The sequence below is a fragment of the Theileria orientalis genome, chromosome 2 (assembly GCF_000740895.1).
Source record: "Theileria orientalis strain Shintoku DNA, chromosome 2, complete genome".
Lineage (NCBI taxonomy): Eukaryota > Apicomplexa > Aconoidasida > Piroplasmida > Theileriidae > Theileria > Theileria orientalis.
The window spans coordinates 1,033,188-1,058,909 of NC_025261.1; the positions used below are offsets into that span (position 1 = coordinate 1,033,188).

The 25,722-nt window shown below is 44.4% G+C and overlaps 13 protein-coding genes across 13 annotated transcripts; 6 read left to right on the forward strand and 7 right to left on the reverse strand.

Moving 5' to 3' along the window:
- Window positions 1-151: 151 nt before the first annotated feature.
- On the forward strand, window positions 152-1,830 carry TOT_020000495 (centromere/microtubule binding protein; the record flags this gene model as incomplete). The annotated part of the gene is made up of 4 exons (XM_009692240.1): window positions 152-235; window positions 348-624; window positions 679-743; window positions 973-1,830. 4 exons carry the CDS (start codon window positions 152-154, stop codon window positions 1,828-1,830), a joined length of 1,284 nt encoding a protein of 427 aa, XP_009690535.1.
- Window positions 1,831-2,183: 353 nt separating this feature from the next.
- Window positions 2,184-4,847, reverse strand: TOT_020000496 (DNA helicase; the record flags this gene model as incomplete). The annotated part of the gene is made up of 1 exon (XM_009692241.1): window positions 2,184-4,847. One exon carries the CDS (start codon window positions 4,845-4,847, stop codon window positions 2,184-2,186), a length of 2,664 nt encoding a protein of 887 aa, XP_009690536.1.
- A 423-nt stretch (window positions 4,848-5,270) lies between these two features.
- TOT_020000497 (uncharacterized protein) lies at window positions 5,271-6,311 on the reverse strand (the record flags this gene model as incomplete). Its single annotated transcript, XM_009692242.1, has 1 exon — window positions 5,271-6,311. One exon carries the CDS (start codon window positions 6,309-6,311, stop codon window positions 5,271-5,273), a length of 1,041 nt encoding a protein of 346 aa, XP_009690537.1.
- A 1,066-nt stretch (window positions 6,312-7,377) lies between these two features.
- TOT_020000498 (chromatin-binding protein) lies at window positions 7,378-9,621 on the forward strand (the record flags this gene model as incomplete). The annotated part of the gene is made up of 5 exons (XM_009692243.1): window positions 7,378-7,506; window positions 7,597-7,875; window positions 7,990-9,153; window positions 9,294-9,409; window positions 9,495-9,621. The coding sequence occupies 5 exons, from the start codon at window positions 7,378-7,380 to the stop codon at window positions 9,619-9,621; spliced, it is 1,815 nt and encodes a 604-aa protein (XP_009690538.1).
- Window positions 9,622-10,287: 666 nt separating this feature from the next.
- Window positions 10,288-14,304, reverse strand: TOT_020000499 (uncharacterized protein; the record flags this gene model as incomplete). The annotated part of the gene is made up of 4 exons (XM_009692244.1): window positions 10,288-11,293; window positions 11,372-12,837; window positions 12,901-14,004; window positions 14,035-14,304. The coding sequence occupies 4 exons, from the start codon at window positions 14,302-14,304 to the stop codon at window positions 10,288-10,290; spliced, it is 3,846 nt and encodes a 1,281-aa protein (XP_009690539.1).
- Window positions 14,305-14,704: 400 nt separating this feature from the next.
- Window positions 14,705-15,849, reverse strand: TOT_020000500 (conserved hypothetical protein; the record flags this gene model as incomplete). The annotated part of the gene is made up of 3 exons (XM_009692245.1): window positions 14,705-14,851; window positions 14,957-15,654; window positions 15,738-15,849. The coding sequence occupies 3 exons, from the start codon at window positions 15,847-15,849 to the stop codon at window positions 14,705-14,707; spliced, it is 957 nt and encodes a 318-aa protein (XP_009690540.1).
- A 56-nt stretch (window positions 15,850-15,905) lies between these two features.
- Window positions 15,906-16,236, forward strand: TOT_020000501 (hypothetical protein; the record flags this gene model as incomplete). The annotated part of the gene is made up of 2 exons (XM_009692246.1): window positions 15,906-15,960; window positions 16,136-16,236. 2 exons carry the CDS (start codon window positions 15,906-15,908, stop codon window positions 16,234-16,236), a joined length of 156 nt encoding a protein of 51 aa, XP_009690541.1.
- Window positions 16,237-16,253: 17 nt separating this feature from the next.
- Window positions 16,254-16,385, forward strand: TOT_020000502 (hypothetical protein; the record flags this gene model as incomplete). Its single annotated transcript, XM_009692247.1, has 1 exon — window positions 16,254-16,385. The coding sequence occupies one exon, from the start codon at window positions 16,254-16,256 to the stop codon at window positions 16,383-16,385; it is 132 nt and encodes a 43-aa protein (XP_009690542.1).
- Window positions 16,386-17,470: 1,085 nt separating this feature from the next.
- TOT_020000503 (predicted protein) lies at window positions 17,471-18,964 on the forward strand (the record flags this gene model as incomplete). The annotated part of the gene is made up of 1 exon (XM_009692248.1): window positions 17,471-18,964. One exon carries the CDS (start codon window positions 17,471-17,473, stop codon window positions 18,962-18,964), a length of 1,494 nt encoding a protein of 497 aa, XP_009690543.1.
- A 204-nt stretch (window positions 18,965-19,168) lies between these two features.
- Window positions 19,169-19,690, reverse strand: TOT_020000504 (uncharacterized protein; the record flags this gene model as incomplete). The annotated part of the gene is made up of 1 exon (XM_009692249.1): window positions 19,169-19,690. The coding sequence occupies one exon, from the start codon at window positions 19,688-19,690 to the stop codon at window positions 19,169-19,171; it is 522 nt and encodes a 173-aa protein (XP_009690544.1).
- Window positions 19,691-19,711: 21 nt separating this feature from the next.
- Window positions 19,712-19,858, forward strand: TOT_020000505 (hypothetical protein; the record flags this gene model as incomplete). Its single annotated transcript, XM_009692250.1, is given in 2 exon segments — window positions 19,712-19,801; window positions 19,814-19,858. 2 exon segments carry the CDS (start codon window positions 19,712-19,714, stop codon window positions 19,856-19,858), a joined length of 135 nt encoding a protein of 44 aa, XP_009690545.1.
- A 62-nt stretch (window positions 19,859-19,920) lies between these two features.
- TOT_020000506 (uncharacterized protein) lies at window positions 19,921-21,325 on the reverse strand (the record flags this gene model as incomplete). Its single annotated transcript, XM_009692251.1, has 7 exons — window positions 19,921-20,140; window positions 20,218-20,335; window positions 20,495-20,657; window positions 20,725-20,820; window positions 20,854-20,965; window positions 21,045-21,097; window positions 21,179-21,325. The coding sequence occupies 7 exons, from the start codon at window positions 21,323-21,325 to the stop codon at window positions 19,921-19,923; spliced, it is 909 nt and encodes a 302-aa protein (XP_009690546.1).
- A 370-nt stretch (window positions 21,326-21,695) lies between these two features.
- On the reverse strand, window positions 21,696-25,583 carry TOT_020000507 (ATP-dependent RNA helicase; the record flags this gene model as incomplete). The annotated part of the gene is made up of 9 exons (XM_009692252.1): window positions 21,696-21,831; window positions 21,872-22,056; window positions 22,323-22,668; window positions 22,699-22,776; window positions 22,826-22,879; window positions 22,939-23,246; window positions 23,363-23,805; window positions 23,926-25,398; window positions 25,535-25,583. The coding sequence occupies 9 exons, from the start codon at window positions 25,581-25,583 to the stop codon at window positions 21,696-21,698; spliced, it is 3,072 nt and encodes a 1,023-aa protein (XP_009690547.1).
- Window positions 25,584-25,722: the final 139 nt, after the last annotated feature.

Below are 25,722 nucleotides of genomic sequence, written 5' to 3' on the forward strand. Positions count from 1 at the left end.
TTTTTATTCGTTAATGGAATACACCCGTACTAAATATATACATTGTTTTCTGTTAATTATTAAGCTTATTTTTCGGCAAAATTTGAATTTTACTGGGGCTTAGTCTCAGTACTAAATATTAATTAAATTATGATATATATTGTATTTGTAAATGGATAAGACCAAACAGTTTTTAATCAAACCGGAGGCCAATTCACCTCCAATTGATACTTCAAACTGGCCCTTTCTTTTAAAGGTTAGATTAAGTTTTTGTTAAAGAGATATGTTAAAATATAATTATATACTTTATTATGACTAAGATTCCACTCAAATATCAAATATACATTGATTATAAATTCTTATTGTAGAATTATGATAAGCTGAACGTACGAACTGGCCATTATACCCCGATGCCGCACGGCTCGTCGCCACTCTGCAGAGACCTGTCGAATTACATGAAATATGGATACATAAACTTGGATAAGCCGGCGAATCCATCATCGCACGAGATTGTGGCCTGGATAAAGAGGATTTTGAGGTGCGAAAAGACGGGCCACAGTGGAACTCTTGACCCTAAGGTCACAGGAGTTCTCCTGGTGTGCCTGAACAGGGCCACGCGCCTCGTAAAATCTCAGCAGAATCACGGTAAGCAGAAATAGTCACTAACATTTTGTTTCGCCCTGTCTAAAGCTCGTTTAGGGAAGGAATACGTAGCTGTCGTTAAGTTCCACTCACCGCCAGAGTCTAAAGCCAAGGTTGAGAAGGTACGTTACTAGTACAAAGAGTGCCAGTCAGTAATGATATTGATTTAATACCCACATATGCGTGGGTTATGCCACGGCTACTACCAGTATATGTCGTTTTTAACACCCATTTACACAATGCAGTTATTCAACACTTATGTATATAAAGCAATTATTCAACACTTATGTATTTAATGCTATCATTCAGCACCTTTTTACATAATGCTCGGATACTAATTACTATGTTTAGGTGCTTGCGGAGCTGACTGGGACCCTGTTTCAGAGGCCTCCGCTGATTGCCGCAGTCAAGAGGCAGCTGCGCGTCAGGACAATATACGAGTCGAAGCTCCTCGACTACAACGCCGAGGAGGACCTGGCGCTCTTCTGGGTCAAGTGCGAAGCGGGCACGTACGTGAGGACAATGTGCGTGCACATGGGCCTGCTGCTGGGCACGGGCGCACACATGCAGGAGCTGCGCAGAGTTAAGTCGGGAAACATCTCGGAGTACGACAACATGGTGACCATGCACGACGTGCTCGACGCGCAGTACCTCTACGACAGCACCTCCGACGAGTCGTACCTGCGCTACGTGGTGAGTCCGCTCGAGCAGCTGCTCACGGGCTACAAGAGGGTCGTGGTCAAGGACTCGTGCGTTAACGCGATCTGCTACGGCGCGAAGCTCATGATCCCCGGAGTCCTCAGGTTCGAAAACAACATAGAGCTGCACGACGAGCTCGTCATGATAACCACGAAGGGCGAGGCGATCGCGCTGGGCATCGCACAAATGACCAGCGCAGTGATCGCGACGGTCGACCACGGCGTGGTAGCGGTCATCAAGAGGGTGATAATGGACCGCGACACGTACCCGATGCGCTGGGGGTACGGGAACAGGAGCACTGAGAAGAGGCGCCTGATCAGCCTGGGCCTCCTCGACAAGGACGGGAAGGTGAACGAGCGCACTCCGCAAAGCTGGACGAAGAGCGAGGGCTACCTGCCGAAGTTGACCGGCGATTCCGCCGCAGAGGGCAGTGCGTCAGAGGACCCGAAGGTCAACGGCGAAACTGCAGGAGACAGCCCAGAACCAAACAATAAGAAGCGCAAGTTTTAGTCTGTTTTTAACTTAAATTTTAATAAGCTGTGATGAAATTGCCACGAGTTGGCAGTGCATTGATAAATGTAGTAAATTTTACATCACGTACTACGTAGTAAATTCCTAGATGATGGTAAATGTGCAGTATTGTTAGCGGTTGTGTAGATGATGGTAAATGTGTGCTAATGTTAGCGGTTGTGTAGATGATGGTAAATGTGCAGTATTGTTAGCGGTTGTGTAGATGATGGTAAATGTGCAGTATTGTTAGCGGTTGTGTAGATGATGGTAAATGTGTGCTAATGTTAGCGGTTGTGTAGATGATGGTAAATGTGCAGTATTGTTAGCGGTTGTGCATAAAATTCATATTGATTTCACTCCAATTTGGGCTTCTTAGTCCTCTTCTCAGTATCGCCCGCTTTCCTCTTTGTCGATTCACTTTTGCGCTTTGCTTTGGGCCTGCTGGAGTCAGGCTTGCCGTCGTTAGATTTATCATGCTTGCCTTGACTGATTAACGCCTCGTGCTCCCCTGTGACGTCAGTTTTAACTTCAGATTTCTCTTTCTTCTTCCTCTCAGAAGACTTTACTTTATCCCCCTTAACTTCAGGCTTAGCCTTTTTGGAGTCGGACTTAGCCCCTTTATCCTTCGACTTCGCCCTTTTGACCTTAATCTTTGCCTTTCTGGCTTCGTCCCTGATCGCCCTCTCCTTCCTTCTTTCATTTTCAGGCTTCTTTTCCCCTCTAGGCTCCTTGGGATAGGGCATGATCAGCTTACTCATCGACGTCAGGTAGTTGTAGTAGTTCCTGTTAGGCTGAATGTAATACAGCGTGAACGAGTTTTCGTTCTGCACGATTCGTATCTGGAGAAGCCTGTGGATGATCATCTTCTTCAGCAGGAGCATTGCCGTCTTAGAGTCTATTCCCTTCGACTTGAGGTAGCCCTGCAGCAACTCGTTCCCCTTGCCCTGCTTTATCGACTTATCCATGAGCAGCTTGTGCAGGTCGTTCAGCGTCAGGCTCCGGCTGCAGCTAAAGAGGCTTTTGCATATGTGCTGCGCATGCTCGTAGAAGTTCATGAGTCTGAACGGCTTCACGGGCATGTTGAGGTTACCGGCTCTCGCCCTGGTGGTGTCGCCGCCGTGGGCACTTGTATTTGCCTGTTGACTGCCCGCGTTTGTGCTTGTTGCTTGAGAACTAGGCGTGTTCAGCGTCGTGACGGTGCTGTTTGGCGTTATTTTGCAGTTGTCACATGGTATTATGCACTTGCTCGTGAACCTCTGGCCGAAGTAGCCCAGCAGCATCATCCTCCTGCACAGAATCTTCTCCTCGCAGTAGTCCATCATGCTCAGCAGCTTGCAGGTGTTCGTCTCCACGTCCTGCGTCTTCTTGTTTTTCGCGTACCTGTTCGCCGCGCTGTACGGGCTCGTCAGCAGCATCAGCCTCTCCACGTCGTGGTAGTCGTACATCAGGATGCACGTGCTCTTCCTCTGGTCCCTTCCCGCCCTCCCCGACTCCTGGAAGTAGTTTTCCACCGACTTCGAGAGCGAGAAGTGCACTACGAAGCGCACGTCCTTCTTGTCGATGCCCATTCCGAACGCTATCGTCGCCACGATCACCCTCACGTTGTCGTTGATCCAGTCGTTGTACACTCGCGTCCTCATGGCCGTGCTCATCTGCGCGTGGTAGTGGAAGCAGCTCGTCACCTTCGAGAGCTCTCTGCTCACGCGCTCCGACTCGTTGCAGCTGAAGCAGTAGACTATTCCGCAGCTGTCCTTGAAGTTTTCGACGATCTCGGTCAGCTGCTTTATCGCTAGCTTGAAGCTCCTCTGCTTCTCCACCACTACGTACTCCAGGTTCTTCCTGTTAAAGTCCGACTTGAAGACCACCACGTCCCGCAGGTTAAGCTTCAGGATAACGTCCTTGATCACGCTCTCCGTCGCCGTCGCCGTCAGCGCCACGATCGGCACCTCTGGGAAGTTCGCTCTGATCATGCCCAGCTTTCCGTAGTTCGGCCTGAAGTCGTTTCCCCATTGCGACACGCAGTGCACCTCGTCCAGCACGAACCTCGATATTTGTCCGTTCCTGTACATGCTCAGCAGGCTGTTTTTAAGTATGTTTGAGGACACCAGCGACTCCGGCGTTATGAACAGCACGCTTATGTCGCTTCCTCCTTCTCCTCCTTGGTAACCTCCTGGGCCTTTTGTGCCCCTGCTAAGGTCCTTCAGTATCGACAGCTTTTCCGACAGCTTCAGGTCTCCCACTATTGCTCTGCAGCTTATTTTCAACTCTTTCAGCCTGTTTACCTGGTCTTCTATTAGCGACAGCAGCGGCATGATCACTATCGTCGTACTCCCTCTGCCCGTCAGTGTGTCGTACACTGCCGGAAGCTGAAAGCACAGTGACTTCCCTCCTCCCGTGGGTATTATTACAAACGTGTCGTTATTGCTTAGAATGCAGTTTATTGCAGACAGCTGGTTCAGTCTAAACGACGGGTTGTGGAACACCTCCTCGTTGATTTTCTTCACTTGATTGCTCCATTCGAACTCCTGTTCCCACTTATCTCCTGAGTATATCAGCTTCTTCAGGTCAAATTCTCCCTCGTTGTAGTTTATTTTACTCGATTCTTCCCATACGTTTTGTTTCCTTTCTTCTTCATTTTCATTGGTGGAATCATACTCATGGTCCTGGTAATTCGAAAAACGCCCTGCTCCCTTTCCATCCTTCTGCGATATATATCCTCTTTCGGGATCCTTTTCGGTATGTGTGTTGCCAAACTGCGGAAATAAATCAATGTTTATGTTCTTCCTTGTAGTGAATGGTACTTGAACCGGTTCTCCGGGACCTTTACACTTGTTAACGAATGAAAAAAACTCAGAAAGTGTTATCGTATATGGTTTATCATTGATATTTATGCAACCTTTGTGATTGTTTCCACCAAGTTTTGCGTAATGTACATTTTTTGATAACTGGTCAAAGTATTCATAGTAATTGTTTCCCACAGTGTGTCTCAAGGGAATCGGCTCAAGTAGGTGTTCCATTAAAATGTGCGATAATAATCATCATAATTGCAAAAAGGCTCGTTTTGCCTTCAACTTAAAGGTTCTGTAAAATTAAAATAACTATAGAAGGATGAGGAATCCAAGAATAATAAAATTAATTGGATAGCTGCCAAATTAAAATAGAATCATTTGTATAAGATCATATATCACAATAAATAAGTGTGTATTGTGTTTAATTTTAAATGAAATTAAAAAGAATTAAATGTGTATCAATTTATGTCATAAAAAATGTGTGGACAGAAAATCGTGTTTCCAGTCATTTAGAACTTTGTAACTCAATTTGTTTTAAAATTTTTCGTTATGATTTTTGTTAGTTATTTATGTGTTTTAGTATATGTAACAATTATGTTTATTAGGTTGAACTCATAATTCTATGAAATATAAACGCCATAGGATATTAATTTATATTGAATACTCAACTCCCTTGGAAAGTATGTTTTCTAGTACTCGTGACTTGTAGTTGCTATCCGGAAACCCTCCACCCTCAACGCCGCCATCGATGTTGGTTTTATGCTCTATCCCATTCCATACGGTGTTTCCAAACTTCGCATCAAACGAATCCTCTATTCTGAAGGTTTGCCCATCAAGGAAAGCCAATATTAGCATTTTTAGGATGAAGAGGTAGTCGGAAGTTATGGGCAGGAAGGCCTTTTTATAGACTCCCTTGTACGGCTTTCCCGGGTTAGGATGCCATCGAAGTTGAGTGCCACTCTCCATCTTGTATTTTATCTCAATGGTCGTTATGAGGGTCCCATTGGAGAGCAGAGTCACCTCCTTTTTCACGTTCCAAGACATTTTGCCGGGAGGTGAGGGGCCCCGTCCTGCAAAAGAAATGCAGTTACAGAGCGGGCATACTATCTTGGACTTCTTGCTGTTAAGAACGTATTCGACAAAGCAGGTTTTGTGGTAAATGTGTAGGCATCCGTTTAGGGATATTAAATCGGTGGTAAGATCATCCAGGCATATTGCGCAGGCCTTGTCCTCTACAGGGCCCTCAACGCCTGTAAAGGTCTTGGAAATTATCTTCTCATTTATGTTGGTGATTTGGGACCCGTAGCGAACCTGGCCCCTCTGCCACCACCTAGATTTGTTAGGGAAAACGCTTATGTGTCTCGGAGTGGATCTTAAAACGTTAAGTACAGAATCGTTGCTATAATCGCAGTGCATTAAACAATTATCCCGGGATGCAATTTGATCCCTTAGTATCGACAGAACAACAGCTATGTTCGTGTTGTTGCATCCATAACTATCTTTCCTGTCGTCCACCCCGTCACAGATGGCATAAATCACATTTGCATTGTTGTTTTGAACCCATGCGGATCTTGGCAGAGAAGAATCCATGCCAATGTTAAATTCATGGCTAAGGCCATTATCACTCTCGTTTTGAGCATCGTTCTCTACCAGGTAACCATAGCTGTAATCAGTATCAGTTATGTTGTGCATACTGTATAAATTAAATATATCACATAAAGATCTGTGGTCTGCGATTTTGCGATGATTCTCTGTCGAAAGGACTAAGTTCAGGGTCAGTGTGTAGCTAGAATATGATGGTCCATTTATCTAAAGCTAATCTGTCTTTTCGGTGATTCCGGAACCTGTAAGGTTCAATAATATTAAAGTTATGTAAAGCTAAATCGGGAAAGTAAATCGTCCAGGTATTGTGGACTGTTCAGCGTTAAACTGTGACTTGGCGTTTTTAGCCAAAGTGTGTGACTTTTAGTGGGAGCAAATAGGCTCTACGCAACAATCTGTGCTAGAACATTAATAAATATATGAATTCAGAAATTTCTATTAAGGCTGAAACATTTTTTTGAGGGTTTAATTACAGAACTGCATCACGTTGCATAAGTGTAACAACATAAACAGCGAACCAAGACAACCGTATTTACTCTGCCACTTGACTTTAGAAAGTGATTATAAAAATTTATAATTATATTTTGAATCTTAATTGAAAAAATAAATCTGTTATGTTAAAATAGATAATCGAATTATTTTGTAAGAGTGAAGGTTTTATAATTATAGAAAAGAATTCTGTGAATAATATACATATGAGTAAATTACATAGATTATTGTGCGTAATATGTTATATAAAAAAAGTCGAGGTAGTGATATCAGTGGGACTAGAGAGTCGTTAAGTAAAATTATAAACATTATTTTAAGTACACAATAATATATGTGTTAGATTCTACATAAAAAACAAAAATATGTGTATAAAAAATTTGTAATATATGAGTGATAAATAAATTTTTTATACCATTAAGTTAATTAAAGTCGTATATTTATTATAGTGCAGTTTTGAAATTGTTTTAGTTTTAATTTCAAACTTTGTCGACTTTATTTGATTATAATTTATTATATTGTTTCTGTATCGCATAAATTGGATATTTAAAACTTTAGTATTTGATTGATAATCATGTCGGAGTATACTAGGTTAGTTGCTTGTTTAATATTTAGTTAATATTGTTCGTAGACGATTTATTAGTAAAATGGCAGTTATTTATTTTGCTTTATGTTCATTTTACACAGGAAGAGGACCAGTTTGCTAGTTAAGCCGCAATGGGATGCCGTCGCAAAGCACGAATCTAAAGGATCATTCTCTCTGGTTGAGAGCTCCTCAGTAAACAATAATAACGGGACGGTAAGTCTAAAACGGCTGCGTTTTTCTTATACGTAATAGTATTTGTACGTACGAAGTGGACCGCGTGATATCTTGCTAACCAATATTTAGACGCTGGCGCTACAATATGATGAAGAAGGGAAGCCCAAGTACGACCAAGTGATTACGCAGAACATGAGAAAGGGGAAGATTGCATACACGAGGCCCTCGGATCAGAAGGAAAAGAGCTTCACAAGCGACCAGTTGACGAGACCATCGGAGGATAGAGTCCAGGAAAACCTGGCTAAGACAAAAGAGGCCCTGCAGTTGGCACTCTCCTCAAAAAATACGCAGATGGTTCAGAAGTCGGAATCTGAGATATTCAGATACACCCCGAACCAGAAGAGCGAGGTAAGATAGTGGTAGAAGTGTTGATAGCTGGAGTTATTAGATAGACTAGCCATTGAGGCAGCCAATGGTATTTAGCAGTAAGCGTTGTTGTAAATAAGAAAATAAATTTAACAGGTGGGTCAAAGGCTTATTAAAATGACGACGAGAGTGGTGGACCCACTCGAGCCCTCGAACATAAGGCATAAAAAGATGCCAGCAAACCCGCCGAGTCCACCGGCAGCAGTGCTCCACTCGCCGCCGAGGAAGCTGACGAAGGAAGATCAAATGAACTGGAAGATCCCGCCGTGCGTGAGTAACTGGAAAAACCAGAAGGGGTACACGCTGCCAATAGATAAGCGCGTGCAAGCGGACGGAAGAAGACTTCGAGAAGTGGTGATCAACGACAAGTTCGCATCACTCTCAGAGTCGCTCTTCATAGCAGAAAGGACAGCAAGGGAGGAAGTGAGAATGAGAAACGAGATAATACGCGAGGAGAAGCTCAAGGAGGCGAAGAAACGCGAAGAAGAGTTGCGCGAGTTGGCTGCAAAGGCAAGAGAGGAAAGACATCAGTTGTTCGCACAGTCAAAGTCAAAGGGCTCAGATTCAATGAGTAAGCACGACGTAGAGGAGGATGAAGAATACGCGAGGGGAAGTAGACACAGGAGTGAAGGAAAACATAGGCACGATAGAGACGACGAAGATGAAAGAGAACATGATCGTGGCAGTAGGTATAGACACAGAGATGACAAAGACGATAGGAAGTACAGAGACGATAGAAAAGAAACGAGGCACGACAAGGAAGATAGGAAGCATAGGGACGACAGATATGACAAAGAAGAAAGATATGACAAAGAAGAAAGATATGACAAAGAAGAAAGATATGAAAGGAAACATAGACGTGATAGAGATTATAGAGATGATAGAGATTATAGAGATTATAGAGAGGATAGAGATTATAGAGAGGATAGAGATTATAGAGAGGATAGAGAGGATAGAGATGATAGAGATGGTAGAGATGATAGGAGGCACTCCAGGCACGATAGGCGTGATAGGAGTAGCTCGAGGCACAGCAGTGACCGCACAGAAGACAGTGACGACGAGAGAAGAGAGCTCCTGAAGATAGAGGCGGAACGAAGAAGAGAGTTGGAGCGAGAATGGCGCCTGGAAAAGGGAATAAAGAAGAGGAGGACAGGCGAAAGGGACGTGAGCGAAAAGATAGCACTGGGCCAGGCGAAGCCGACGAAAATCACAGACCTATACGACGCGAGACTGTTGCAAGGAGAGGCAGGAATGTCATCAGTAAGTTACCTTATTGTTGTTATTATGTTGTTAGTTACCTGCTATGTTGTTAGTTACCTGCTATGTTGTTAGTTACCTGCTAGATTATTATGGTATAGTTAGTTGCAATAACTGAATGTAAAATGACTAACATTGTGTAGGGCTTCGATGGAGGAGATGACGAGGGATATAACATCTACGATAAGCCGCTCTTCGCCGACAGAAGCACGGCGAACATATATCAGCACTCGAAGGAGCGGTTCACTAAGTCCACAGGGTAAGTCGCACACACAGATAGTTATCGCATATCATGATAGTAGCTAGTGAGCATACTTTAGTGAATAGTATTAAAATGCATGTAGTGATATGAACGTGGCTTCCTTCGCCAACGCGGACCGCGGAGTACAGAGAAACACGCCAGTGGAGTTCGTAAAGGACCCGGACCCATTCGGATTTGAAAAGTTGCTTCAAAAGGCAAAGAAGACATAGTCAGCCGATTTAATTTCTTGAAATTGCAATATGTGTTCTCCAGTCTAGAGTCCACAGCTTTAAGCTTAAGCGCGTTGTTATATATGTTGAGAATGGCCGTCAATGTGTAAAGCCAAGACTAGGGATAAAGATAGAGCGGTGCCAGTATAACTGAGACTAGGAATGCCCAGGTATAGATGGCACTAGGGACAATAGTGTTAGCCAGTAACTAAAGACAATAGTGACAGCGTGTAACTAAAGACAATAGTGACAGCGTGTAACTAGGGACAATAGTGACAGAGTGTAACTAGGGACAATAGTGACAGCGTGTAACTAGGGGCAAAAGTGCTCATGTATGCGTATAACTTATAGTACATTAATTCACAATATGTTACATGTGGCGGCAGTCACCCTCAGAGGGTAGTCTATATCCAGCGTGTTTAGTCCGAATCGGAAACCTGACGGTGACAGTATCATTAAAGTGAGTGTTGTGTAGAAACCAATAGAGAGTAGCCAAGATTGAGTTGGTTAATGGATCAGTTGCGGCGGAGTCGTAGGTATCGAGGGCCACTAGACGGTTTCTATGCGATAGATGTGTGAAAGGTGCAGTTAATGATACTGGGTGACGGTTAAGATATCAGTCCAAAGTCGGCGGAATCCTATACCCAGCTAAAGTGTGATGAGACTTTACTTAGAGCGCTCCTCATTCTTTTTAGTCTTGATCTTGTAGTAGATGACGGCGTAGAAGATTATTGCCGTCGTGAAGCCTAAGAAGAAGGTGAAGAGGAATCCGAGGCGCCTGATTACGTAGACGATACCCTGGATGACGAGGCCGAGGGCCCTCAAGACGCCCATCAGGCAAAGCTTGCAAAAGTGACTCAGGGTTCCGAGAACGAAGTTGACCACGAACTCCCGCACACGAGCCAGGTTTCTCCTCAGGTTCAGGAAGCCCACCAGCAACAAGTAACTTGAGAGTCCGGCGATGCTGAAGATGAACTTGTTCGACCAGCTGTGCGCGAGCGTCAACGAGAGCACCGACATGCCCAGCAGCGAGAGGCTGCAGACCAGCACGATGGCGTTGCAGTAGCGCTTCAGGAACATCCTCCGGAATGCGGGCATGCGCATCCTGAGGTACTCCTCCAGGACGGCGTCCGCGAACTCATGGCGGATCTGGGACTTCTCCATCCTGATGAAGTGCGTCGCCAGCTCGTTCATGTTAATGGCGTATCTCGGGGCCAGGCTTCCGCAAACGCCGGGCTGCAGGGGGCTGGACTGGGTCTTCGCGCACTCCGGGTCAAAGAGAACCTCGTCGAACTGCAGCGCGTCCTGCGGCGAGGGCGTCTCGTCCCTGAAGTTGAACCTGGAAGCCAGCGCGAGGTAGTTGAGCCTGATCTTCGCGTACCTTTTCGCGTTGTAGCGGAAGTAAATGTAGAAAGGGCTGGACTTCACCCTCGTCTGCAGGTACACGTCGATCATGTCGAACTGGTCCTGAATCGCAGCCGCCGCCACCTTCGCGTTGTCTGAGAAGCTGTCCTTGAAGGCCCTCTGCAGGGCCTCCTCGAAGCGCTTGTGCCTCTTCTCTATGTCCAAGAGGTCCGAGCACGAGGTCCTGAAGAACTCGCTCCTCGCCAGGTGTAGCATGTAGTCGCGGAACTTGATGAGCATATCCGGTTTCGCGGGCATCCTCCTCGCCCTTCTGTGCACCTCGTCGTCTGCGTAGGCCGCCTTCGCGTACTCGTGAAAGTTCGGCTCCGCAGGCACGTTCGCGTACTTTTCCAGTAAAACTCTGTAGTTGCCCTCGTAGTGTCTTTTGATGTTGTCAAGCTTGTCCGAGCACTTCCTCTTGTGGGCCTTTTTGAACAGCTCCAGTTCCTCAGAAAGCGTACTTGACAGCTTCCCCTTGTACTTTTTTACCAGGTAGTCGAGCGCGTGGAACTCGCCCAGGTGCGTCAGCATCACGTTGTGTGACTCCTTCATTATTGCGTTTGCCGACTTCAGTGCCTGGTCCAATGGGATGTCGTACGTCTTTTCCACCTCCGAGAACTTCGTCCTGAAGTGCTTCACTGCCCTGTTGTATATGTCATAGAAGTGGTCTTCGATAAGCTGCTCGTTTTTCCTGAGCGTGTCTGAGACGCTTCTGTGAACTGCCTTCGTATAATGTTCGTAGACCAGGTCACATGGGTCCGACTGACTCAGCAGTGTGTTGATCATGTTATCCTGTCCGTGGCCATAAATGCGGCGGAACTCTTCGTCTTTCGGGTCAACTCCGTCCAGCTCTAATGGGTACATTTTTCCGTACTTTGAAGACAGGTCGTGTATGAACTTCAGTCTACTCGGCAACAGCGGCAGATTCAGCTGGTCCAGCTCCTTCTGCAACCCCTGTATCAGCGCCTCTGACACGTTCGTGCAGTGGTTCTTCAGCTTTCCGTACAGTTCTTCCTCGATCTCCCCTGAAACTCTGTCTAACCCGTGGGACAGGTCCGTCTTGATCTTGTCAAAGTCCTCTGGCACCGCTTCGTTTTCGTAGTTCTTCACCAACACGTCCATGAGCTTTTCCTTCAGGTACCTGCTGTACTTGTTAAGCATTGGGATCGTCGGCAATCTGCTCTCAGAATCGATATCTTGGCATCCTTGTTCGCACTTGCCGGGGCTCTTGAAGCCAATGAACCCGTCTCCCAATTGACTCTTGTCTCCCTTCCTCGATTCTCCGTTTATGTACCCCTTCAGGACTCCCTTGTACGTGTCGTGCAGGTCATTTTTGATCATCAGAAGCCTCGTGGACCTGAACATTTTGAAGTACTGGTCGAACGCGTCCTTGTAGTCGAGGCTGCTCAAGAGCTCGACGCTTGCCGATGACGATGCTAGCTTGTAGTACCTGTTGAGCGACAGGCTCGAGAGCGTGAACTTAACCATCTCCGCCAGGTCCCTTCCTGACATGTGGCACGTCGTCATCACTCCGTCCAGCAGGCAGTACTTCTTCAGCGGGTTTCTCGTCGACCTCTGAAACAGCTCCGACTTAAAGGTTCTCAGGTTCTCAAGGTAGTCCTCTTCCGAGACTTCATTTCCGTTCTTTCCTCTGCCCTTACTCTTTTTATCCTTGTTCTCCTTCACCATTTTCATGATCAACTCATTCTTCGACGTGCTCGGCAGCGTTGCTATGTTCACTGAGTTGAACAGCGTATGAAATAAGTACCCGTGGATGTTGAACTTAACTTCTTCCGACCCCAAACTCACGTTCTTGTTTTTAATCCCTTTGTTGTTGCCTGAATCAATAAGTGTACTTCCTTTTTCCGCAGAGACATTCTTATCTTTCCTCCTTGTCGCATCCAATTTTGGCCCCAAGATTCCCAGTGATCCTAAATCTGTTCCTACATTTTCGTAACTCTCTGCTTCCTCACCTTCGAGTTCCCTCATTTTTTGTTCGTAGTCCTTAGATTTCTTCTTCCTCAGGTTGTATAGGAAGAACTCGTATAGTGACAGATCTCTCTTTGGTGCCTTCAGCAGGTTTACCAGGTTCTCATATGCCTTCTTCGACGTGTAGTCGAACTCGTTGATCAGGAAGGTCAGGTTTTTGTTTTCGAATATTTTGAGAAAGTACTCGAATATTTCCTCTCTGTTTTCTCTGGGCTCTCCCTTGCCTGTGTACAGTGTGTACAGGTTTGATATTTTAGAGAGCAATGACGACTTGATGAGCTCTTCCACCGTGTGCAAGTCCGACTTGTCCAGCGTCTTGTTTGACAGGTAGATTACCTCTGAGCATATTGATGAGACCATGGAGAATAGTGCTTCGTCGTACTTGTAGATGTTCTTGTGGCTGCTGAATCCCTCGATGTCTATGAACACCACGTTCACCTCCTGGTCCAGATCTAGCTCCTCGGCCTCTTCTGGGCCTGAGGAACTTGACTTAGTTACTTTCTGCTTCTGAATCCCCTCGGTGGCACTGAAATTCTTCAGTGAGAAGAATCTCTTTTTCGCCTTGCCCTCTTTATCTTTCAGTTTCTCCTGCAACCTTCTCCTTGTCATCTTCACTGGCTTAGAATACATCCAAATTCCACTGGTTTCAGGCTCAGGTGTTGTTGCCATTTTGAAACCTTTGGAGATTCCGCCGTTTCCTGCTTTAGGACTTGTGCTATCCTTTTTATCTCCAGCTCTATTGCTACAGAAATGGTTGTCGTTCAAGAGGTTGACCAACAGACTCTTACCCGAGTTGACAGAGCCGATTACTCCTACTGGGTAGATCGGCTTTGGGACACTCTCCAACACCTTAAGAACTTCAGTGTTAACCATTAGCTCAGTGTGATCCTTATTCGGGTATATTAGCGGAAGCGGCTCGCCTACGTCCAGCTTCTCGGCGAAGCATATTGATTCGTAGGGGTCGTTCGTTGAAAACCCGGAATCTAAACTCTGATCTACCTTATCACCTCCTTTAGACACATTGTTAACAGAAGATTTTTGCCTGGAATCCTTGATATCGTTGCTGATTTCCTTGGCGTCAACCTTGTGTGTAGGTGAGGTTAACTCTTGCGATTTACCAGGAAAAACTTCAGTTATTTTAACATTTTTGGAATCATCATTAAATTCAATATGTTTATCGAATTCTGTGTTAAAGATAATTCCTTTGATCAAATAATATGGTACAAACACATTTATACAGTTGAAAAGGTTCAAAGCGTATAAAGTCGTGAATGTGCTAAAAAGCTGCATAATGTTTAGCTGTAATAGTGACAATTATGTGATTAAACAATTGTATTTGTGGAAGGTTGGTATATTGTACAGATATAAACTGTATTTTACATTAAATGTGTGGCTGTGGGTCGTGATGTTGTGTACCTTTTATTTGTTAATTGGGGCGATGATCTAAAAATTGGGTGTTTCCCCCCTTTTATTTTCTGTTTTTTTAGCTTGTAGGATGCTTTTTATTGACTTTTGTGCCTTTCATCTATAAATGTGTAACTATCTACACATTCTTTTGTCTATAAAAAACCTAGTTGACTCCGAATCTTTGGAATCCAGGAGATACTAATTTGTAATAATTACATTTTTGTTATTGGATTTATGAGGTTAATCCCCAATATGTTGAACATGTAAATTTATGTGTAAAAGATTAAAAGTTTTCCTTGTGCGCTCCTATGAAAACCTCTGATATCCATTCGTTTCTGGCCGCCGGTATGTAACAGTCTTGGAATATGCTCACTTTCCTCACTCGCTCCCCTCGACGTACCTCAATATCTGGTTTCCTCTTCGGCTGTTCCTAAACGTTAATTATGCTTTGTGCATATATCGACTTTTTATCCGAGTTTCTCTCCCACGCTTCAACTAGGGGTTATGTGCCATGTATTGGCTGTATACTACGTACCTGTTTAGTATATTTGCGCCTTTTTATATCCGGAACTGGAAACACTGTCTCAATGGCTGGTGTGGCGACTCTTGCGTTCGTGGCTGCAAATACTCTCGCGTTCTCTCTGCTATATATGTTTGTTTGTGTGGCTGGGAGTTTGCTCGCTCGGGAACTCCTCAAGGTAAAATTGGATCCAGACTGCTTTCGTGTTTCCATTGGTTTCTTTTGGATGCTTGCGGCCTTTTCCTTCGGCCTTTCCACCTTCGTAGCCTGTTTTACGTTGCTCGAATTAGTGTATTTGGTTGATGTGTTACTTGTGCTGGACGATCTTGTTCCCCTTGTAGTTGTCAGTCTAGTTTCAGACTGTTTCGTGTCGGTAGCCTGAGTCCATTGTGCTCCATTTTTTCTGGAGTTGTTTAAATTTTCATGCAACGATTCGGCCTCTGTGCTTGCGCTTGAGATTGTGTATATGTTACGTGTATTAGTCTTTTCGACTTTAGGTGGATAGTTCTTGGTATGATCCTCTTCGGTGTAATTTGTAAACTCGACCTGTATGTTGTTGTCGTAACTGTCGATAATGTTCGGCGCCTCAAATATTCTCTTTGTGTCCAGATAAAACTCAGCTTTGTAGTAGCCGTCAATTATTTCAATGATGTTTGAGCAGTCAAATCTGTATTCGCCGGCTTCGTCGTTTGCTATCCACGTCAAAATACACCCTAAATGTTAAATTAGGTAAATCGTGACACCGGCCGTCGACCAATTTATAAATGTTAAATATTTGGTAATTACTGGTCCGTACCATTTATTTCATAGGATATCTCGTTGTCAAACCTAGATCCTGCAGGCTTCAGAGATTCTGCGACAGATCTCATTTGACACTCTTCCGAAATGGAAGATTGGCTACACTCCATTTAAAACCCCTATCTATATATTTAATTAAAAACTGGAATTGGATGAAGCGAGTGAAATGAGATCTAATAAATTAAAAGAGAAAAAAGCCAGCAAAATTAGTAAAATTACTTGTGATATCTCTGGAAAATATATAATGAAAGTAATTTTGATTAAATATGATAGTTGACGTACCAAAGTTGAACTAAAATGTAAATAAACCAAATCGTTTAAAAAACGTAATAATTTATTAATAAACAGAGTAAAATAGTCAAAAATAATGGACGAAATTATAATACAAATTTATAGGCGATAAAGGTGAAAACTTTCCAAAAAAATCAAAAGTAAAAGGGGGAATTCGCCAAATAAAAAAAGGGATAAAAAATGCCGAAATTAATCAAACAAACTAAATATTTTTCCAAAGAAGATGAAATTCAGTTGTAAAACTACCACACCTTTTTACATAATAAGTTTCAAAAAGGAAAAACAAAAAATAAAGTTTTTTTTGAAATTCGACCAGACAATGAAATTGCAAACGTGGAAAAAAACTGAAAATTGAATATTTAACCTGTGAGGATTACTTTATAGCATTGTGTAAACCCAAAATGTCGGTGTTTTGAGATGAAATGATGAGTTAATAAATTTAGTGTCGTGTGACAATAATTTTTAGCACTTTGTTTTCACACTACAAAACATTTTGGTATTTAAGCTATTTCTGTAACACTGTAAAATAAATGGTATCGAAGGATTAGTGACTAACTAAGGGGTTCCCGGTAGGTTAAACCCTTTTTAGCATCGGCGATATAAATAGGCTCGAACACAACAAATTTGTTTGCAACCGTCTATTAGTTTTTATATTACCTACGTTTGACATCTATTTAAATTTGATTTTAAATTGTGTCAAATGGTATTATATTAAACTTTGTGACCTTAATTTTGAAAAATATCCATAGGGAGAGGAATAGTCGGTCCTACCGTCATATCATGTATCTCTGAGCATTTCTAATAGTGACTGTAAATTACTAATATTAACTAATGGGTTTTTTAATCCGAATGATATTAGATAGATTCTTTTGTCACTAGATCCCCCTTTGGCTAAATAAACGCTTGTATATGTGTATCATAAAATCACAATAATTATTTGAAATATATGTACTGTGTAAATGCTATATACGACTAACTTTATTGACTATCTAGTTTAATAAAGAATAAATAGTTTTGGACGTAAATAGTTTAGTCTTTAATAGATGATGGCACAGTTCTAGTAGAATAACGATGTATATCAAATATTATGTGTGAATCAGTATATATAATAGGTAATATTGATGGTGAAAAGTATTTCGTATAATTTATGGTGAAATTGTAAAATAAAAAAAATATTTAGTGTGAACCTCACTGATTAAAAAATCTGATCACGGTTAGTTAATAAATATATCGCACTTTTATTTTTAATTTTTATTTTGTGTAAATAAGTTGCCGTTTTAATAGTTATTCAGGATAAATTAATGTTGATTTGTTTTAACACCTGTAATAGCTAATGTATACTAATTTTTTATTTTTTTGCTCAAATCTATTATTTTATTATTTTTGTAGATTTATCTGACCCAAATCTTAGATTTGATATGGCTTGAGGTTAGTCTATAAATGGATGGTAAATCGAAAGATTCTACAATTATTAAACCAGAATCGAGCGGATCGAATTCGCTTTTTTCAGAGTGGATCGATTATATATGGGAAAACACACCTAACATATCAAACCTAATCCAATTTGGAGAGAAGGAGGAAAAGTACTCACTAACGCGCGACTATGAATCCGCACATAGACTATACGAATCAATGACAAACAGGCTAAAAAACCAGACGTTCACAGATGGTAGTCGGAGTAACGCCAAGGGAGACTCGACCTCAGAGGGAAACGAGGCGAATAAGAAGCCGAGGGGAGTTAGCGTGGACACAATATTGTACGATAGGCTGGAGCTGAAGCCCACAGCCACGAAGGCTGAAATTAAAGCAAGTTACCGCAAGCTGGCACTTAAGTATCACCCAGATAAAAACGAGAGCGCAGACGCGAAGAAAAGGTTCCAGGAAATAGGAGAGGCCTACAGCATTTTGTCGGACGATGCGTCGAGAGAAAACTACGACAAAGGAGGACTGAAAAACGCAAGGTGCATGAACAACCTGGACATCGACCCGTCAGTGCTGTTCGTCATGCTCTTCGGATGCGACCTGCTGGAGGAGTACATAGGCACGGTGAGGCTGGAGTCGGCAATCAGATATAGCATAAACCACCTGGACGGAAAGATACAGGGAGATTTGATGGGATTCAGCTACAGGAGTTACGGAGGACCCTCGCATGGCACGGCAATCTCGACGCACAAGGACGACGTCTTCTCGTACATAGGCACGGTGGAAACGTACAGAATAGCGAAGCTGGCAGTGCTGCTGAGAGATAGAATAAACAGGTTCACGCAACTTAACGTGCTGCCGGACGATTTTTTGCAATTCATGGAGAAAGCGAGCGAGGAAATGTACGTGGACCTGCTGGTCTCCTCAGTGGGATGGATATACGAAAACGCAGCGGACACGTACATATCGGAGACGACCTCGTTCCTGGGCCTGGGAGCGGCTATGCCGAACCTGCAGTCAGTGGGAAGGAACCTGAACAACGGAATCAACATAGTGAAGGCCTCAGTGAACGCAGTGGGCCTGCTGAGTCAGTTCAAGTCGCTGTACGATAGCAAGGCGAAGAACCACGGTGCAGAAAAGGGAAGCAAGCTTGAATGTGACGAGTCGGGCAACGACGAGGCCTACAACGATAACGGCATGACGCTGCCGCCGGGCATCAAAGAGGAGCAGGTGATGGAGACAGTGGAGGCGGTGCTCGACTGCATCATGACAGTCGTGGTCTACGACGTCGAGTCCGCAGTGAGGCAGGCCTGCTTCAAGGTCTGCAAGGACGAGGACGTCGACGAGAAGACGAGGCTGAAGCGCGCTCACGTGATGAAGAAGATGGGGACGCGGATGCAGGAAATAGCGGAGGGCGTGCGCAAGAGGCAGGGGAAGTCGAAGGTGGACACGAGTAAGCTCATTCAGCAGGCCTACGTCAGAGCCAAAAAAATGTCAGACAAGGCCGAGTAGGGTCCGAAACGTAATATAGTATAAATATAAAGTGCGTATTGAGTAGGTGGTACATTTGGAATAGGTAGTACTTATAGAATACATAATACTTATTAAATGGTGGTACATATTGAGTAGGGAACACATAAGCCAAAATGGTGTCAATACTAGGGGTTGAGCTGCGATGCGTTGCAGAGTCGCGCGTTGGGGTTGAAGCTAGTTTAACTAGCTGATGTCCACGCCGGTGTCCGGGCTCACGAGACAGTCGACGAGGGCGTTGAACTCGCGCCTGGGAAGGAGCCTCGGGTAGAATTCGCCGGTGCCCCGGGCGGGGTTCCGCAGCCTCTCCTTCAGAGAGTCGAGGCTCGCGACGAAGCGCAGGTCTAGGACTGAGAGCAGCTCGTTCTGGTGGCGGCCCTTGGCGTCAGGATTCGGAACGAAGATCGCAGCCTTTTCGTGCCGAAAGACCTCGAGAAGGTTACCGGCGCCCAGGTGCGATATGACGAGGTCCGCCTGCCTCACGCAGGCGCAGAAGTCGTCGAGGTACCGCTCTACGGTGACGTGGAGCACGACGCTCCGGGGGAAGAAGCTGCCCCTGCCGAGCTGGTATACCACGTGGGTGTAGCCCAGACGCTGAAGCTCGCGCTGGAAGTCCTCCTCGTCCACTTTCCTGACTAGCGAGTTGAATTTCGAAGTGCCGACGGTCACGAGGACGGCCTTAGCCCCTTGGGGCAGTGGATTTCCCATGAGACAATAAACCGGTTTATTATGGGATTCTGCTTACCATGTATGTCCTTCGTATCTTCTGCTGACAAAAAGCCGTTTTTTCCGGAATTTAGACTCTACAAAAACTGTTTGGTGTGTGTGTAGTGCCAGGGGACAGTGCGCGGAACCATAAACGTATATTTGGCCTAAACGCCTACACATGTCAACAAATTAGTAAACACGCGGCTGTGGTTAAATATTAATTTACATTTTTATCTGTGTCTTCTGCTTCTCGACCTCGATCGCGATTTCGACCTAGACCTTCTTCTGTGGCCGTCCCTATCCCGGTAGGCCGCTCTATCTCTGTATCCCCGGTGCCTGTCTCTATGAGACCTGTCTGAGTTGTTTCTGGATGGCGATTTTGATGCTGTTCCGCTCCTTCTCCTTCCGTTTCTACTATCTCTGGTGCTATTCAGGGAGGAGCCACTGCCCCTGAGAATAAATGTGATATGTCACGTTAAGTGGCATAAATTGCACGACGGCGTGCATAGACTATATCTAGGCCTTACTTGTCCCTATTTTCCTGGATGTAGGCCGACAATGCCTTTGACATGTCCCTGAGCTTCTGGAATCCTACATGGATCTTTCCACTGTAGTGCTCGGTGAGTCTTCTGTCACTATCCGTGGCTAAAATGAGTTATTAGTGGCGAGTATACGTGTAAGCTTCTGGTATTGAGCTCCAACACATAAGGTTGAGTGCTATCTGGCCATTCAACCGCAGGAGCTACTGGTAAGAGCTAACTAGTGTGCTTTATGCACCCTGCTTTCCTCCGAATGCTGACTTACCTGATAGAAGTGCTCCGCACACGTCACAGGGCTTCAGCCTCTGCTGAAAACTTCCCTCACCCGCCTTCTCCAGCATCTCTAGCTTACTTTTCTTCAAGTGCTCCGCCTCCTCCACTATCTTGAGGGACTCTTCAACTTCGCCGTTCATCCCGAGTTCATCGGCCTAAACAGTTGTTAAAAGTGGCTGTAACGCAGTAAGAGTGCCAATGTGTGACTGGGAACACGCTCACCAGGGCCATCTTCGCCTGTATTTGACTGTCTATTCTCTTCGCCTCCTCAACGATCATTGGGTCCAGCGTCCTCTTTCTGACGACATCATCTTCCACCTGAAGCACTTTGAGCGTTCCGGCTGCTCTTACCCTCGCCTTTCCTCTTGCTATTTTTTTATCGCAATCCTCTAAAATTGGTTGAATCACCTTTAGGGTATCCAACTCGTATCCAAAGAAGTGGTCCTTCCTTTCGTTGAAGTACCTATAAATCCGTCAAAAGCGCTCTTTTCAGTCAATTTTAAGCCAAATTGCAAAATGCTTTAATTTATCTGTGCCTTTACCTCTCTCGCAACTTTTCAGAGTGTATTTTTGCGCATTCTCCCATGTAAAATTTCTAAATACAATCATATTGGTGTTTAGGGCTATTTATGGCTAATTATATTGTATTTTTAAACCGAATTTACTTATTTTCTACCGTGTTTTCGAAGAGGTCATGTGGGCAGATTCCGGTCAGAAATAGCTTACAAACATCAGGGTCGGCGAATGACTTTCGTGATTCCAAGTCCTCCTTCTGCTCATATTTGCCCATTAGCTCTGCTAACGTGGCCCTTATCTGATCCATTGTATGAAAAGGGGATTTTATAACAATATACTTTCAACTTGTTTTCTTTTTTATTCTTGACAGTGAGTGCTCTCACCCCAACACATATCACTTTTTACACCAATGGCACTCGTAGTTACCTTTTAAAAAACTCCTAAATCGTTTATAAGATTATTTTTATTTTATTTTTACTTATTTAAGCCCCTTTACTCTATCGCGTACCATCAATCAATCCTCTTCAACTCCCCCTTTTCCCTTCCTTCTTCAATTTATTTCTTCGTCACCTACTTTTTTTTACCATCTCCCTCGTTACACCTGTCTATTTCCTACTGTTTTATCTATCTACTTTCTGCTTTCTATACAGTTTTAATAGAGTACATTACTTTACGTGTTACAGGTACAGTGACGACGTGAATGCGATCCCCTTCTTAAGCTTAGAAATACACGTTAGGAATATTTCCTCCATCGTTATGTTTCCTATGTTTCTGGACGCACATGCCAGCTGTCTCAAGAGTTCGTCCAGCCTCCTATATACATGTTTCAGGTCATCTCACTCTGATCGCTTACCTTATGCACCTGATCACTGATCCTTCAAACACTGAGGAGTCTGACAGTATTTCTATGAAGGGGTCTCCTTTTGCCCATCTGTACACTACTGACATCAGCGTCGGCCTCAGTTTGTTTACGTATTCCACTTCATCCACTAGGATGTCACACTCCACCATGACTTCCACTATTTCCGTTGCGATTTCCTACACAAATTGGCAGTTACTCTGATTCATACTTTCTTATATATATGGGCGCTATCACTCGTTTATATGCTCTAACTATACGTATAACACCGTATAAACACTCTAAGTACGTATAACACTGTATAAAAGCTCTAACTATACGTATAACACTGTATAAACACTCTAACTATACGTATAACACTGTATAAACGCTCCTAGTGTTCACATAACACTGTATAATCGATCAAGTGTTCGTGCAACACCGCTATCTAATACTTGCAGCTTACTCTGATCTTGTTGTACGATTCCAGCAATTTGAGTTCTGTTGGCAACTTCGCCTCCTTCCTATCGTCGTTTACCAGACAACTCAGTGATGCGCATATCTGCTCCGGCTCCATCTTTTCAAAGAAGTTTCTCAGGAACAGCTCTGCTACCAGCAACTCGTCTGACGCGTTGATTTCGCACGCTATTCTTCCCTTGATCGTCACTATTCCGAACTGGTCCACGTACTCCAGCTTCCTCAGCACTGTCTTCATGTGCCTCAGCTCATCCTTCATGATTATTTGCGTGCACTCTTGCAACTTCTTTTGGTGCTCCTCAAACTCCTCTTTAACTTTTACGTAGTCCTCATATCTGTGTACACTTGTTTACTCTCAATCTTACTTTTTTAAAATCGTATCGTAATCTTCCCTTGACAGCAGTGGCGAAGAGTCTATTTGGGACCTAAGCTCCTTCGATACTCTATAGGTTCATTGCATTAATCTTCATAATAGGCCTATATGTGCACGACAATATCACATCCTTCCCTTCAAGGCTCTTATGCAGCGTGTACATACTAGCATAACTATCTGTCACTGCCAATACTCTAATGACTCATCGCCATGTATTTTATCTATTTGTTACCTTAGGTTACTCTCCAGCTCTGGGTTATCTATTTTCATGTGCTCCACTGGGTCCAACAGCGGCGGCTCCTTTACTTTTTTAATGTGTTCAAAGAGCAGGCTAAACTTCTGGTACATTGACGACTGAAATGCTGTATCGCTTTTGTCCACCTTTTCATTTATGGTCACTCTGATTTGTGACATTTTCTTAACGCAGTCAATTCCAAATGACTTGATCGTGTAGGTTGCCTCTGCAACGTGCGATGGCATAACTTTATCTCCTTCCCTTTTTACTGGAAGCACAATGTCAACGTGGTATGTCTTTGTGGTCTAAACGTTCACATGAGTGTTCTCTGACTATTATTGTTGTTACTCGTGTAGTATAACTGTTACTGATAGCATGACTTTTGTCGAATACATATTTCTAAACCGATGTTTGCTCTTACCTTATATTTTGGCGCTCTTAACTTCGGTGATGATACACACAGACCCCAACCCCAATCCTGGTCATCCTTCACGTATACTAGCCTTCCCAGGTTGAAGTAGTTGAGCGCCTTCGCGTCCTTCATGACCATTTTAATTATCAGTTCATCCAGCTCTTCCAGCCTTGCTATGTTGTCGTGCAGCGAGGACATTTGCACTAACAACTCTGAGTTGAAGCTGTTCCTCAGGTCTTCCATGTTCGCCTTCGCCTCATTCATCTTCGAGGTTATATCTGCCGACTTATTTTTCATTTGAAACTGCATGAACGACCTCTCGATCAGGTACTCTGGCGTCGTGTCCTCTATTCTCATCAGGTTCAGGAGCATGTTGTATCCCAGGTGGAACGTAGAATCCAGGTTAAGTGGCTTTCCCAGAAATATTTTCTTAACCTCCTGCTCGACGAGTGCTATAACGGTATATTAGGATCACACAGTACAGGTTTTCATAAATACCGAGCTACTACAAACTAACTACAGACTATAACAAACTAAATACAGACTATTACAGGTTAACTGGTTGCACTTACGGTCGTTTCCGTCCACCATGATGATGACCACTCCTATTGTGTCGAGTCCTCTTCTTCCCGCTCTCCCTGACATCTGTATGTACTCTCCCGAGGAGATGTAGCGGACCTCTCTGCCGTCCCACTTCTTCAGGCTCGTGAAGACTACCGTCTTCGCCGGCATGTTAAGGCCCATGCTGAAGGTTTCCGTGCTGAAGAGCACCTTCAGGAGCGACTCCTGGAAGAGAATCTCGATGATCTCCTTGATTATCGGCAGGAGCCCTCCGTGGTGTATTCCGATTCCTCGCTTCAGCAGCGGCAGCATGAACAGGTTCTGCGGCAGCAGTCGGTCCTGCTCGCTCAGCGTCGCCATTGCGTTCTTGTATATCTCGTCGACCAGCTTCTTCTCCTCGTCCGTGGTCATGTCCAGGTTCCTCACTGACGTCGCCAGAGTTTCGCACTCCGACTTGCTGAAGGAGAAGATGATGCAGGGCGTCAGGCTCTTTTCGAAGCACAGCTTAACGATGCTCTCGATGTCTCTGTAGGCGGCGGAGCCCCTCTTTTTGTCGCGCCCCTTCGTGTCCCTGTCCTTCGACGCGCTCGAACTCGGTCCACTCGCCAGGCACTTGTTGTAGTTGCTCGACTTGAAGTTGTTGTCCTCGTCCAGCACCAAATATATCCCCTCCCCTCCCGACATGTAGAGGTAGTGGTTCAGCGGCACTGGCCTGAAGTCCGTGCTCACCACGTTGCAGGGCACGTTTTTGATCCTCGTGATCCACTCCGAGAACTCCAGGTAGTTCGGGATCGTCGCCGACAGGAAGACCAGGTTAACTTGACTCGGGATCAGGATGATCGTCTCCTCCCAGACCACTCCTCTCTCCAGGTCCCTCATGTAGTGCACTTCGTCGAAGATCACGCACTTCATCTCCTGCACGATCTCGCTTCCTCTGTAGAGCATGCTTCTCAGTATTTCCGTGGTCATCACCATCACTGAGGCCGTCGGATTAAGCGTCACGTCTCCCGTCATCAGGCCCACGTCCACGAACTCGTCCGACAGGTTCCTGTACTTCTGGTTACTGAGCGCCTTGATTGGCGACGTGTATATGATTCTGTGGCCGTCTCTCAGGCCCATTGCTATTGCGTACTCCGCCACCACTGTCTTCCCTGCTGACGTATGTGCGCACACCAGCACCGACTCGTTCATTTCCAGCGACTCGATCGACCTCTTTTGGAACTCATCTAGTGTGAACGGGTACGTTTTCGCGTATTTCTCAATTTTCCTCGGAGAGTAGTTGCTATCCGAGGGCGCCACTCTGTAATGTGAGCAATTGTGTGAAGAGTGTATCTTTTCGACTTTAACGCTCGTTGTTAGGGGCGAGGTGGTATAATTTAACAAGTAGTCGTCGTTATAGTTCATATTCGACAGGTACGAGCTTGCGTCGGTAAACTTTTCTCCGTGCTTCGGTCGCTTCGTAGAGTCTTGCGAATCCTCCATTACTAATAAAATATCAGTGTACAAGTTATAGATTTAGTCATTTTATAATTTTTCTATATTTTTATCTATCGTATTTACTGTATCTAGGTCCTAATTTATCTGTATTCGTATCTACACTGAGATTCCGTGGCGACGTACCTTGGTCTTCTGTTTCGAAGACTTCGAACATTGATAAAGGATCACCCATTTTTGCCAATTCTATTTTACAAACAATACATATTTGTTTTATCAAACACTCTGGTATTCAGTTATATATATTCTTATGTTCGCCTTACATACTGCAAGATTCCAACTTGCGGGGTCCCTAAACGGGAACGTTTATTCTA